We start from the raw sequence: 14,028 nt of genomic DNA on the forward strand, positions 1-14,028 counted from the left end.
ACGTGAAAATTCTGAATACCCACGATGAGGCAGCAAGTGAAGATCTGAGGCAGCAATACAGACAGGTACGCAGGAACATTTACCGCAGTACCCGCCACGACCGGCGAGTATGGGCGGATAGTGTTGCGGATTGCGCCCAACGAGCTGCTGATTCCGGTAATCTGAGGGAGATGTACAAGGCGACAAAGGCCTTGGCCGGGAACAGGAGTCAGAGATGGAAAAAGCCTTTGAAAGACAAAGAGGGCCGGTTTGTTGTGACATCGGAGGCACAGCTTCAGCGTTGGAGTGAGCACTTCGAGGAGATCTTCCAAGTCCCGAACGACCCTGTCGCCACCATCATACCTGCCGTCAGCTTGCCCGCACAAAACCTAGACATTGATGTATCCCCACCTACTGGAGAGGAAGTAACCGATGCCATCCGGTCACTAAAGAATGGTAAAGCCCCAGGAGTCGACTTTATCACAGCGGAAATGCTTAAAGCCGACGTTCCAACCGCTGCAAACGCGCTGACACCCCTATTGCGGAATATCTGGTTAGCCGAAGAGTTACCCGATGACTGGAATAAAGGCCTACTGATCACCGTGCCCAAGAAGGGAGACCTCAGTGAATGTGGCAATTGGAGAGGTATAACTTTGCTTTCGATCCCATCTAAGGTGCTTTGCAAAATCATCCTGGATAGACTGTCGAGGGCCATGGAACCTCTCCTTCGCAAAGAGCAGGCTGGTTTCCGGCCCAATCAATCGTGTACGGACCAGATCAACACCTTGCGCATTATCCTCGAACAGGCATCAGAATGGCAGAGGGAAATTTATTTGACCTTCGTGGATTTCGAAAAAGCCTTCGACACGCTGAGGAGTTGTATCTGGAACAGGCTACGTGAAATTGGAGTCCCCGAGAAAATCACGAACTTGATAAGGGCCCTCTACGGAAATTATTCTTGTAGAGTGACCCACAACGGCCTCGTCTCGGAGGACATACCTGTTCATGCTGGTGTGCGGCAGGGATGTCTTCTTTCGCCTCTCCTCTTCCTTGTCGTTCTCGATGGCATTATGCATGACACGACCAACAACAAGCGCCGCGGCATAGAGTGGGGCCTCTCCAATATCTTAGAAGACTTGGACTATGCCGATGATCTATGCCTGTTGAGTCACACACGCGCCGACATGCAGGCCAAGCTGGACGACCTACGACGAGAGGCTTTGAAGGTTGGACTAAAAGTGAATATCAGGAAGACCCAGGAAATGAGGTGCGGGACAACTGGCTATCGGCTACCATTGCTTATCGGCACAGAGGTTGTGGAGAGTCCACAAGTTCACCTACCTCGGTAGCGTAGTGTCGGAAACTGGAGGGACCGAAGAGGACATCACTTCGAGAATCGCCAAGGCAAGAGCAACCTTCGCACAGCTCCGTCCTGTATGGCAATCACGGAAACTGACTAGGAGAGTTAAGCTCAAAATATTCCGGTCCAATGTGAAAACCGTTTTGCTGTATGGGTGTGAGACATGGAAGGTCACTAAAGACATCTCGCACCGTCTCCAAGTCGTCATTAACCGCTGTCTTCGCCGTATTCTCGGTGTTTACTGGCCTGAGAAACATTACTGACCCCGAACACATACCGAGGCAAGCCCTAGACTGGAATCCCCAAGGAAAGCGTAAACGTGGCCGCCCTAAACAGACCTGGCGGCGGACAATCATCGCAGAGGTGAAGAATATAGGGAAGACTTGGAGCGAAATAAAACGCGAAGCTCAAGACCGAGCGGGATGGCGACGCACTGTGGATGCCCTCTGCCCCAGCTAGGGGAAATAGGACCTTAAGTAAAATAACAAGTATCATGCAAGAAAACGCCTCAAACCTGCATTATTAAAATTTTTAGACATCTAGAATTGTGTTGGAGCAAATTGATGATAGCTTGACAGCAAAACATTTTGTAAATAAACAATGTATGGCTTGGCAACTGCTATAGCTTTTACTTACCATGAAACGAATCCGTAATTCATAATCCCTACTACTTGATAGGACATCGCTGTTATCTTTGAGGAAATAATTTGTGCCTCTAACTCTCAACGCAAACAATGATCGCGTCAAGGGCGGTATGTTGTATTTATTACACAAATAAATGCACAATTCCTCAGCTGTACGTTTGTTAGAGCAGTTTATAATAACAGGGTTATTGTCTGTTACGACCGAAACCGAAACATTTTCATTGTCCGATGCCATCGTAAGCTTGATTTTTTATCAAGCTTGAATCTGATCTACCAACTTGAACACAGATATTATTAACACATGTTTTAGTACATAATCTATGTAATTTTTCACAATTCACATCACATCAGTGTCGTCAATTTTTAAGCGTTACTTTTTTCATTTATATTACGATTATAGCGTATATTGATTCAATAAAATGTTTATTTATAAACCAATGTAGTTCTTATCGCGACCCACAACACAACAGCAACCATAGGACAATTTTTTAAAATGTCTGTATGATGACACGCATAGAGCGTCAAGACCTCGATACTACACCAAAGAGAATGCACTGCAGTACGCTAAAGGAATCTACTCACTTGCAATTTGTGTGTCAACGACCAAGGTAAAAAGATAACCAAAGACAAGACCTTTCTTCCGGGCCGTCGTTAACTTCATACCGGATATGACTACTACCAACAAATAAAAGAACTTGTTTCATTGGACGTGTGAACTTTCGTGTTGGTATTGGTACTCCTTTTTTTTTCTATTGTCTGATCGGCTCTCATTCTCATTAGGTACCTTTGCGCCGCTGATTTTGCCCGATTTCCGACGCCATTATTGTCAAACTTATATTTTTTTTTGAAAACATATTGTAATAACCACACAAGGTAAGTTAATTAGTAAATGAAAGATGGGTAAGTAATTTAACTTCTTTACTTTAAAAAAATATCATTGACATACACGTGTTTGTAGGAAGTTTGCAAAGCTTGCATGTTGCCGGTGTTTTACAATTTGGATTTTACTATGAGAATTATATTTTTTCATCAATTACTTTTAACTAAGATAGGTATTCAATTATTATTTAATGTATACTTTACCGAAACGTAAAACTTTGTAAATTAAAATTAATGTTTATTTCAAGTAACTCTGGTAACTAAGTAGGTTTTTAAACAAAAAACAAATAAAGCCTTAGCTTCCACAATACATATTTAAACTTTAAAAAATCGCAAGAATTGATACAATTTTTTTTCTAGCTAATCACAATAAAGGTACCTTTTATTTTCAGATCATGGATGATGAATGGGATGATGGTTCTGAGGTAAGTTTACTTCTTGCCGGACTTAGTAAATATCTAATAAGACCAAAAGTATAGGTACTTACTTGGGACTCTGGAGCATTGTCAACTAGACATATTCCAGGGAATGTGATTTGTTCTCAATATAAAAATTCTCTTTAAAAATAGATATAAAACAAATCAAAGATTGGCTGTCCCCAAAAAAGGTACCTACCTAAACAAATTAGCTGAGCCGTGGGGCTTTGCTCCCATGATAAATTTAGAATAAAAATGTTTGTTGTACCATAGTAATATACCTATTTCTAATCATGTACTAAGTTTTGTCCAAATCTGTCCAGTAGGTCTTCATCATTATAAACTTTCACATATATAATTTAACCTTTTATTCCAGTTGATTGTACCACCTGTCACATCATATGCCAATAATTTTGGCAACAATGAAGTAGATGAGGGCCACAGCTTGTCGCGTGGTCGAGGATTCACATCCTTCAGTGATGATAATGGTAATTTTATCAAGTATTTTTGATTATATTTGCTGAATTTCTTTCCTTTGACTAACAGCAGATGGTACCTAAAAGAAAGTACAAGCTATACTTTCTTTTAGGTACCATCTGCTAGTAGATTTTAATGAAATGTTAGTGAGTGTTTAATGTATAATTTTCAATTTTATTAAATGGTTGACCTTGGTTACTTTGTTGTTTATATAATATTATAATATTAATTTTCCCTTTACAAACAAATCTTTATGATATATGAAGTAGTTTTACATGTTTGTTTGTTAACTAACAAAAAATATACAAAACAATCATTGGATTTTAAAGAATATGACTTATCCCGATTGGCATTTCATCCAGTCAACCAAAATTTGTTGTCTTGGCTTATCAGTCTGCCACATATCAGCATACTAGAGGCCGCCCCGACTTCGTCCGCATGGAAACCCTATCAATCCCGCGGGAACTCTGGGATAAAAAGTAGCCTATGTGTTATTCTGGGTCTTCAGCTACCTACATACCAAATTTCATGGTAATTGGTTCAGTAGTTTTTGCGTGAAAGAGTAACAAACATCCATACAAACTTTCGCCTTTATAATAGTAGTAGGATGTAAAGGTCCTTTTCCTGGTGGTGTTATAGCTGAGCTGAAGCACATGAAAATGCCATTAATCTTTCAGAGTTTGACAAGCCGGAAACCAATGGGTTTGGAGAGCGGCGCGGGCGCGGCGGACGGGGCGGCGGCCGCGGGCGAGGCGGAGGTCGCGGGGCACGCGGGGGAGGCAGAGACCGGGGCGACTTTGAATCTTATGGTGGTAAGTGGAAACATTACTCCTTTTTTTTTGGACTTTTTTTACTAAACTGAATACTTAAATTATACAGCACACTTTAGTCATAAATATTTTTTTTTTCAAAAACACATGTTTGGCCAGCCTTTGTTTTGTGTTGTTGTGTAAGGAATCAATAGTACCTTCAACATTTTAGGCTGCTGCTGCTTACTTTGAACATAAAATTTTGTTTTGTTTAATTTTGTTAAACATATGGTTACTTAATAGAACTGTCCATTGATTTGTGTTATTGTACAAAGACAGTTGTCCCTTTCTTAGTAGGGTTTTTTTTCTATTCTACAGATGGAAACTAACAAAGTGATTATTTTGAACAAATTTATTTTTTTGATGTTTTGCATAGATTAATATTGTGCATTATGATGTATCATCATTCAGGAATCAGTGTTGTTTGTATGTTAAGTTGAACATATTTATGATGGTATTGTTACTCTAATAGTGACAGGTTTCTGTGGCTAGCTTATTGTTTAGAAGAATCAAGCCTTCTCTTGATTAATAAACAATTGCACAGGAAGAAAAGAAGGTGGTATATCTACACAATATTTGTTTCTTTGCTAACCAAACCTTTTTTCATACATATAGGAGTCCAACTTCCTGATTCTTAAGGATTTTTTCTTCTTCACTACATAGTATAAAACAAAGTCGCTATTTTAGTCTGTTTGTCTGTATGCTTAAATCTTTAAAATTACGCAACGGATTTTGAAGCGGTTTTTTATAACAGGTAGAGTGATTCAAGAGGAAGGTTTTTATGTATAATAACATTTATAATTTTGCACCCGTGCGAAGCCGGGGCGGGTCGCTAGTTTTATTATACACAAAAATTTTATAAGTTTGTGATGTACTGTGGTATGTAAGATGGTATTTTTTAGTTTAATATTTTCTGTAGATGACGGAGATCAGAGAGGCGAGCGTGGAGAGCGCGGGCGCGGGCGCGGCGGGCGCGGGCGCGGGGGGCGCGGCGCGGGCGCGGGCGGCGACGGCGAGCCCGCCGAGGACGGCGACTCCAAGAAACCGCCCGTCACCTACGTCCCGCCGGAGCCTACGCAGGACGAGGGCGAGATCTTTAGCAGCACCATCAGCTCGGGAATCAACTTTGATAAGTTTGATTGTATAGCTGTCAAGGTAATTTGCAATGCTTCCTAGTCTATTCATTTCATGCTCGCTTATTTATGTATCCCATCTTTTTTTTCCCCTAACATGTACAGAGAAAATATTTTCCTAAAAAAAATTACATTTTCATGACCAAGGAAAGGAATATATATGCATCTCTTTGTGGGGTACCTAAGATAAGGCTAAACCTTTAATAATCCAGTATTGTAGCAAAATGTTACTAATTCGGAATACTTTTGGTGATGTTGTAAGGATGCTGACATCACCAAACCAACCCATCTAGTACAAATTACATATACCTCTGCCCTTCATGCATATAAACAATTTGCTGTTATTTTTTTCACAGGTGAGCGGCGAGAACCCCCCGCGAGCTATAGACAGCTTCGAGACAGCGGACCTGCGGAAGTACGTTTTGGACAACATCCTGAAGTCCGGCTACAAGAAACCCACGCCTATCCAGAAACACGCCATCCCCATCATCATGTCGGGCCGGGACCTCATGGGATGCGCACAGACGGGATCTGGCAAAACTGTAAGACGTTTGAATTTTTAGTCTGTTTTATTTTTCTCCATTTTAGTCTTCGAAAATTGATATCATCTTCCTCCTGCCAAGAACCTTACTGCACATTAATATATACATAAATAAGTATTTTTTTTTGTTTCAGGCTGCATTTTTGCTGCCAATAATAAATAGTCTTCTTCAAGACCAGAAGGAACTAATAGTTGGACCCAATGGATGTGCACAGCCTCAGGTATGAAAGTAACATAAATATTTTTGTTGAAGCGTTCATGTGTTGTACACACTGGCTAATGGGTAAAAAATTTTAAATTATGTAAGGCGAAAAGTAACGTAAAATCTGTTTTTTTTTTTTCAGGTCATAATAGTATCGCCTACGCGAGAATTGACTCTGCAAATATTCAATGAAGCTAGGAAATTCTCTTATGGCTCCATTTTGAAAATCGCCGTTGCCTACGGCGGCACAGCCGTGAGACATCAAGGGGATAGTATTGCTGTGAGTATTTGTATATTCGTTTAATCGCGATGCTTTTACTGGTGAGCTACATTGTGAGGAAACCTATATATTCAGGCAACTGATCCATCCAATACGGGTTAGATTCCCCTTATTACTTGCAAACGGACCCTGCGTGTAACCAGGCGCCTATCGTTACCTATGCTGGTGAAGTTTTTCTTTCTAACATTATAATCACAGTATTTGTATGTTGCAACATATTGTTGTACTGTTACCTTACAAGAGATACTGTTCAGAATTTGGTACAACCAGCATGAGTCCTGTTGAAATAATTGTCATAAAGGAATTAGTAGGCCTCCTGACCACGGTCCTGGAGTACAAGCTAGGATACCAGAAGTAACTGGTGGTAGTTGGACTAAATGAAAGTGCTTATTTCCCTGCTTGCCTCTTACGACATTCTTGGGGAGTTCTATGTAATGTATATATGTATTCTTATTTTTTTCTTTATAAATTTGGTATTTTTTTTAATCAAAAGAGAGGATGCCACATTCTCGTGGCCACACCGGGTCGCCTTCATGACTTCGTGGACCGCGGTCGCGTTTCGTTCGACAGTGTCCGCTTCGTAGTACTGGACGAGGCCGATAGAATGTTGGACATGGGTTTCATGCCCAGTGTAGAGAAGATGATGGACCACCCCACCATGGTGCCTAGTGTAAGTTTTCGTAATGTTTTAATGTTATTTTCGTAATATAAATTTGCGTGTCAAATTGCGGAAGGTCAGGTCAAAATAAGAGACCCATGTTATAAGAACTAAATGTTACTGCTCCATGAAACAGTAAAATAAAAAGCCTGTCCCCTAATTTCCTAAAGACATTTAGCATTTGGCTGGTATTCCTCAACAACCTCTTTGGTCAAGTAATAAGTTTTTTGGCCGCCTTAAAAAAATAGGTGGTTTAAGTTTGACCTGTATGTATGCATATATGTTTGTCCGCGATTATCTCTCGTTTCGCTGAACCGATGCAGTTTTCTGGAAAGCGTTTGTTACACTTGGGATGTTTTAGATATTTAACTGACTTCAAACAAGGAGGGTATCGATTGGAGGTGGTTGTCTTTTTTACAAATGTTATTTAAAACTGACATTAGTTCTTCATGTTTTATTTTTAACAGGACAAAAGACAAACTCTGATGTTCTCTGCCACATTCCCTGAAGACATCCAACATTTAGCCGGTCGTTTCCTCAACAACTACTTGTTCGTGGCCGTGGGCATAGTGGGCGGCGCCAGTACAGACGTAGATCAGGTGTTCCACCAAGTTACCAAGTATGAAAAGCAGAACACGTTAAAGACTCTTATTGAAGAGAATAGTAAGTAGAGTTTTACAATCATATACATAGTTTAATCGCGATGCTTTTACTGGTGAGCTACATTGTGAGGAAACCTATATATTCAGGCAACTGATCCATCCAATACGGGTTAGATTCCCCTTATTACTTACAAACGGACCCTGCGTGTAACCAGGCGCCTATCGTTACCTATGCTGGTGAAGTTTTTCTTTCTAACATTATAATAACCTTTAACCTTTAAGTACCGACGTGTGGTCTGACAGACACTCTCGTAGGTCAGGAAGTCTAGATACATAGGTTAGCGAATACGTATCTCCCCGTGCTTCTCTCTACCCCTCGGTCAGTCGCCCGGCATCGTTCATGGAGAGTGGCTATGTCGGCGCAAGAGGTTCAGGTGAGTTAATGGCTTTATAAGATCGCGAGTGGTCTGTCAGACCACTCGTCTGTACTTGTGTAACTTTTTTTGAATATGACTTTTGTCAGATAATATAGTTTTTTTCTTTTTTATACAGTTGCTTATAAAAATGGATAAGCCAGGTACTTCGGGCATAAAATGAGCAACCACTAGCGAAAATAAAAGTGCTCCTCCCATGAAGAAAACTTACCAAACAAGGCCTCAAAATAAAGACCATGCAGAATTTTTAACGGAATGGCTAAATGAGAGTTCAGAATCCGACTGTGATGAAATTGACCCGAAAACCCTTTCATCTATGCATCACAACGAACAATTAAATGAAGAAAATAATAAACCGTAAATTATATCTTACTATAATTCCACAAAGGGTGGGGTTATTTCCATTTATAATACTAGTCGGCGAACACAGCGTTGGTCAAAAAACAAGGTTGGCAATATTTTTCCGAATGTTAGACCTAAGCGCCATAAATGCAGGTATTTTGTACAATTTCACCGAGCATAAAAAATAGAAGACAGATCTGTCTTCTTGAAAGTACTAGCAAGATCTCTAGTCGTTCCAAAAATGCAGCGCCGCTGTCTAAATAAACATCTACCAAGAGAGTTACGTTTGTCGATAAAAAGGGTTCTTGGGTCAGCAACACCAAAAAATGTAACAGTTAATGAAGAAGAGGGTAGTCACACCAGAAAACTCTGTCACAACCTTACAAATGTGACTCTTGTAAGAAAAATGTGTGCCTACAATGCAGCAAACCTGTTTGCAAAGAGTGTTTGTAAACTTTGATAGTTCCTACCATTTGGTGCCTTGTTATTTACAAGAAAATTGTCTTTAGCATATAATTTTATATATTATTTTGCTTATGTGATTATTTATCTTTAAGAAAAAAGGACATTTGAAATGTTTTTATAGTTTTTTGATTAATAATAATTAGTAAGATAAAAGTAACGTTTTTCGTCCAAAGAATTTGAGACTGTAATTTAGTAGTTAAATTATTAATAATAAATGGTTGTACTACTAATTTTTTTTTCATATATTCAATAACTAAATACATATAGAATTCCTAGAAATATTTATTTACATATAATATTAATAAACATAAAAGATTTCTTTATTAAAGCTCTGGTGGTCTAGCAGACCTCACGTCGGTACTTAAGTAACTAAAATAGCACGTCGGTACTTAAAGGTTAATATACCTATAAAATCTATGATACGCATTTATTGAAGGTGCGGTGCCGTATTTTTTTTGCTGAAGCTTGACCTTGAATCTGTTAATAGTATGTTTCCAAAACCTGATCTGACAATGAATTAACTAACCAAGGCTATTATAAATTTTGCCTCCAGACAAGTTTTTTGCGAGTTTCTTTACAATATTGTAGCCAACTTATATTTTTTTCAATACTTAAATATTTTCAAGTGTTCATTGAACTTATATTTCTGAGAAATACCTTCACCGTTACATATAATTTCCCATTGTGTAACAGTCTTGAAGTCTATATATAAATAGATAAGTTTAACAAACATACATGTTTCTCGATTTAAGCCCTTGTGATGCCTCTGGTTACTTCATTTTCCTTCCATGCAGAGCCAATATTTCCTAAAAGTCTAGAAGGCCATATTTGTTTTGATTACATACATACATAAAATCACGCCTCTTCCCCGGAGAGGTAGGCAGAGACTACATCTTTCAACTTGCCAGGATCTCTGCATACTTCTTTCGTTTTAGCCACATCATAACTCTTCTTGTGAGCCCTACCATTTACGGCACTCTTTGAGCTGAACATTCGCCAGGACGGTAAACTAGTAAACATATCAATTTTCGCAGACGGAAAGCGAATCCTAGTGTTCGTGGAGACGAAACGCAACGCGGACTTCATAGCGGCGATGCTGTCGGAGCAACAGATGCTGACGTCGTCCATACACGGCGACCGCATGCAGCGAGAGCGGGAGGAGGCGCTGCACAACTTCAAGAGCGGGCGGCACTGCATTCTGGTCGCTACGGCCGTGGCTGCTAGGGGATTAGGTAATTAATAAATACTATTCTGAAGTTTGACTATATTTATAAATAATACAAGTTATACGCACGTAACGACTTGTAACTGGCTTTCATGGGTCAAAAGACGAACCTTTCTAATTGAAGCTGTATAACGTATATAAGACTCCTTACTATGGCTTTGAGAGTCGAAACGATAAGGAATGTTACAATCGAAGTCTAACGAACGTTGGTATGGTCATGAGCGTAGTTGCGGGCATTGAAACTGTCCAAGAAACAAATATCCCATTTCTTAATTTCTAATTACAGATATAAAAAATGTTGACATTGTTGTCAACTATGACTTGCCAAAGAGCATAGACGAGTATGTGCATCGAATCGGCAGGACCGGTCGTGTGGGCAACAGGGGAAAAGCGGTTTCATTCTATGATACAGACCAGGTATGAATATTTTCACTTTTAACAAAACTGTATGTTTTATTAATTAGTAAGTCAAAAAAATGTATGAGATATTTTTCAAATGAAATGCAAATCATGTTTTAATTTTTATTTTTATAGGATTTCGCTCTTGCTGCAGATTTAGCTAAGATACTACGGCAGGCTAACCAAGAAGTACCAGACTTCTTACAAGGCGGCGGCACGGCGACGTATAAGGGTAATAAATATGGTGGCAGCGATATTAGGGTGAGTAATTTCTGTAACTCTTTTACTGTTACAACATATTATATCAGGCCCTAATAATAAAATCCCATAGCTAAAATTGGATAACGTTAAATAATATTTCTCATATGTAATGTTTTATGTTCTATGTGGCCTATGAAAGTTACAATATTTTCGACATATTTTAAGAGAAAGTAATTCGATCGATTAACGATTGATCTTTAGGTTGATGTAGTTAGATTATGCATTACCTGTATTAATTTACTAACTTAAATATTTTTATTCATGCTACCAAAGAGAACAGAAAGCTTTGAGGTAAATCATTAGAACAAGTATGTAGGTATTATTATACTTAATGTTTATTTCAGATGAATCAAAATTATAATATTGTTTTCAGAACTTCAACAACGCTTCTGCACCAGTGGAGCAAGGCGGCGAGCCCGAGGAAGAATGGTAAAGTTAATACAAGTGGAAGTGAAGTAAAGGCAACTAGTGCGTGTATCAATCAATGGTGCTTATGCTGTAAGTTTTTGAAGTGATTTGGCGCGAAAATAAGAAAAATATTACACATTATGTTGATCGGACAATTTGAATTGCATTGTTAATATTATGACATGGGATGACCCCTCACAACAAGACTGTAATTAATTGACAAGTATTTTAGCATTAACTCTATGTACCTTGTTCCACTGTCCTCCATTGATACTGATTCTAGTCAGATATTATCTAGTTATTTTACCAAATATTTACAAAGTTCAAAGAACTACATTATATAAATAAAGAAAAAACCTTATTTGTTAAATGTTATTTCATCTGATTAAGAATCAGTATATCTTGGGGTAGGATCTTCGATTAAAAATAAAAATAGTTTACTAACATTTTTTTAAGTTCAAAGCCTAATTTACGACATGCTTTTCTGTCATGCATAAGTTCCTTTGATTATGTTATGTGCATACTTGTTGTACTTACAATTTAGGGTTAGTTCTCGTACTTTGTTATTTGTTTTAAGAATTTAATAAGTAATTTTCTTTTCATGTTATTTTTTTTTCTAACGACCAGTGTTTGGTGATATGAAGGATTATGACAAAGTCTACCTTCAGAAATAAATATAAATCTGTGATGTTAAATGTAAAAGTTGCTCAGTAAAATTTTAAATAATTGATAAATTGTAGTATTTCATAACATCAGTCAGACAAAAACATAAATCGCGCTTCATATTTCATTTTGATTTGTTTCATATATTTTAAACTGAGCTGCTTTGAATCTCATTATAATTTTCTTCATTTACTTTGTTGTTGCATTTGCTACTCATTTAGACATACATAATAACAAGGCTGTAGTGCCTTTCAACATTTACAATCACTAGATATATATACTACTATGTACATTATACTGTGATGATTATTATAAGTTTTTTGTAAACATTTCGTTTGCATTGATTTGCCATAGATATTATTTAGTGCAAATAGCCGTTAATGGACATAACTACATGGGAAGTACACAAATTCTTTATAGAGTTAATTATAACACTGTTTTGCTAGTTTTATTCGAGTTCGCAGCTAAAACGCGGCATTATCGTAAAACATAGTGGACTAATTGATTGACGGACTGATCCAATTTGGTGAGAAGCCTTATATTCTGCTACATTTTGTGATTACTCTGTATACTTTATTTTGAATGGGGAAAACGAATTGGCAGGCATTTTTTCCACATTCAATATTGTTTTTATGTACGAAAAACTTATTTGTTTGTTACTTTACATAATTTTGTAAGAATAATTACGTAATAAAATCCCAACACAAATAAGTATATGTTTTATTTTTAAAATATAAACTATGTAAACGAACTCGGTATGACTTACTTGAATTGCTGAAAATACAACTTGAACTTATTTACATTTCAACCAATTTCCTCTTATCAGAATCTAATATCAGTCCCCGAAGCATGGCATGGATAGCCAATACACTTTCATTTCGCTGGGATAAATCTCGAAGATGTGATTGTAGGTATGTAATAAATATAAGAAAACCAAATTATCCATTGTCCTTTTTATGAACGTTGAACTTCTGAAGAGAGAAGATGGAAATATCTTCTATCAACGTTCGCGGACTCGACCCTTTGTAGTTTGTGTTATCGAAATAAAAATGCAACGGTAAGTAAATTATCACGATAACCCGACCATTTTCGGAAGACTCGTAGAAAGCGGTTATATGATAATTGACCAAAATTTGCAGTAGTGTTATTGTAATGTAGTACAATAACGCTACTGCTATATGAACAGGTTGTAACACTGGTAAATGCATAGTCGCACACAATGACTGTATGACGCGAAGGGCAAATCAGCATGGAAAGCATGCGTGATTTCACCTTGCTTGTACGTGTAATTGTGTTCTGTGCATCGACTAGTTACTCATACATATCCCGAGTGGGCTTTACGACATATGTATGTAAGTATCACGCCTCTTTTCTGGACGAGTAGGCATGGACTACATCTTTCCATTTGCGACTTTTAGTAGTGTTAATAAAAATCCAAATATGGTAACACATAAATTAATCCAACAAACAATTGTCTCTTGGAAGAACAGTAGCCAAAAACCTAATTCCACGTTTTGTTTTTGATTCTTGAAAACAATTTTTTTCTTAAATTATGTATATATTCAAAACTTCTGCACAAATTAACAATAGCTCATATAAAAATAATTAAATCTATACGTCATGCCGATTAGGAGATCCAGCAATTGTAAAAACTTCACCCCAGCAGAATCTTGGATTTCGCCGGAGTCTTACAATGCACTAATTTAATATATTAAATTCATAAACATTTACCTTCCATTAAATACTAATTACTTTCAATCGGGTCTGAGATTTTTATGCTGGTCTAATGTTTCATATCATCCTAGCAGAATCATATTATAGGTAGGTATAGTGTGAAAATCTCAGTAACTC

At 37.8% G+C, this 14,028-nt stretch overlaps 2 protein-coding genes across 2 annotated transcripts in view; one reads left to right on the forward strand and one right to left on the reverse strand.

Annotated features, from left to right (window-relative positions):
- The window catches only part of LOC106132730 (tyrosine-protein kinase hopscotch), a 37,264-nt gene extending 34,741 nt beyond the window's left edge, over positions 1 to 2,523 (reverse strand). The window contains exon 1 of the mRNA XM_013332246.2: positions 1,976 to 2,523. Coding sequence (XP_013187700.1) covers positions 1,976 to 2,218 — 243 coding nt within the window. The 5' untranslated portion in view covers positions 2,219 to 2,523. The remainder of the gene's footprint in view (positions 1 to 1,975) is intronic.
- A 176-nt stretch (positions 2,524 to 2,699) lies between these two features.
- On the forward strand, positions 2,700 to 12,264 carry LOC106132649 (ATP-dependent RNA helicase vasa). Its single transcript, XM_013332117.2, has 14 exons — positions 2,700 to 2,856; positions 3,255 to 3,287; positions 3,655 to 3,766; positions 4,433 to 4,567; positions 5,484 to 5,719; positions 6,054 to 6,239; positions 6,373 to 6,459; positions 6,583 to 6,720; positions 7,214 to 7,390; positions 7,846 to 8,041; positions 10,256 to 10,453; positions 10,733 to 10,863; positions 10,981 to 11,106; positions 11,480 to 12,264. Exons 2-14 carry the CDS (start codon positions 3,258 to 3,260, stop codon positions 11,537 to 11,539), a joined length of 1,812 nt encoding a protein of 603 aa, XP_013187571.2. The 5' UTR covers positions 2,700 to 2,856; positions 3,255 to 3,257; the 3' UTR covers positions 11,540 to 12,264.
- Positions 12,265 to 14,028: the final 1,764 nt, after the last annotated feature.

The sequence above is a fragment of the Amyelois transitella genome, chromosome 19, assembly GCF_032362555.1.
Source record: "Amyelois transitella isolate CPQ chromosome 19, ilAmyTran1.1, whole genome shotgun sequence".
In the NCBI taxonomy this organism is placed as follows: Eukaryota; Metazoa; Arthropoda; class Insecta; order Lepidoptera; family Pyralidae; genus Amyelois; species Amyelois transitella.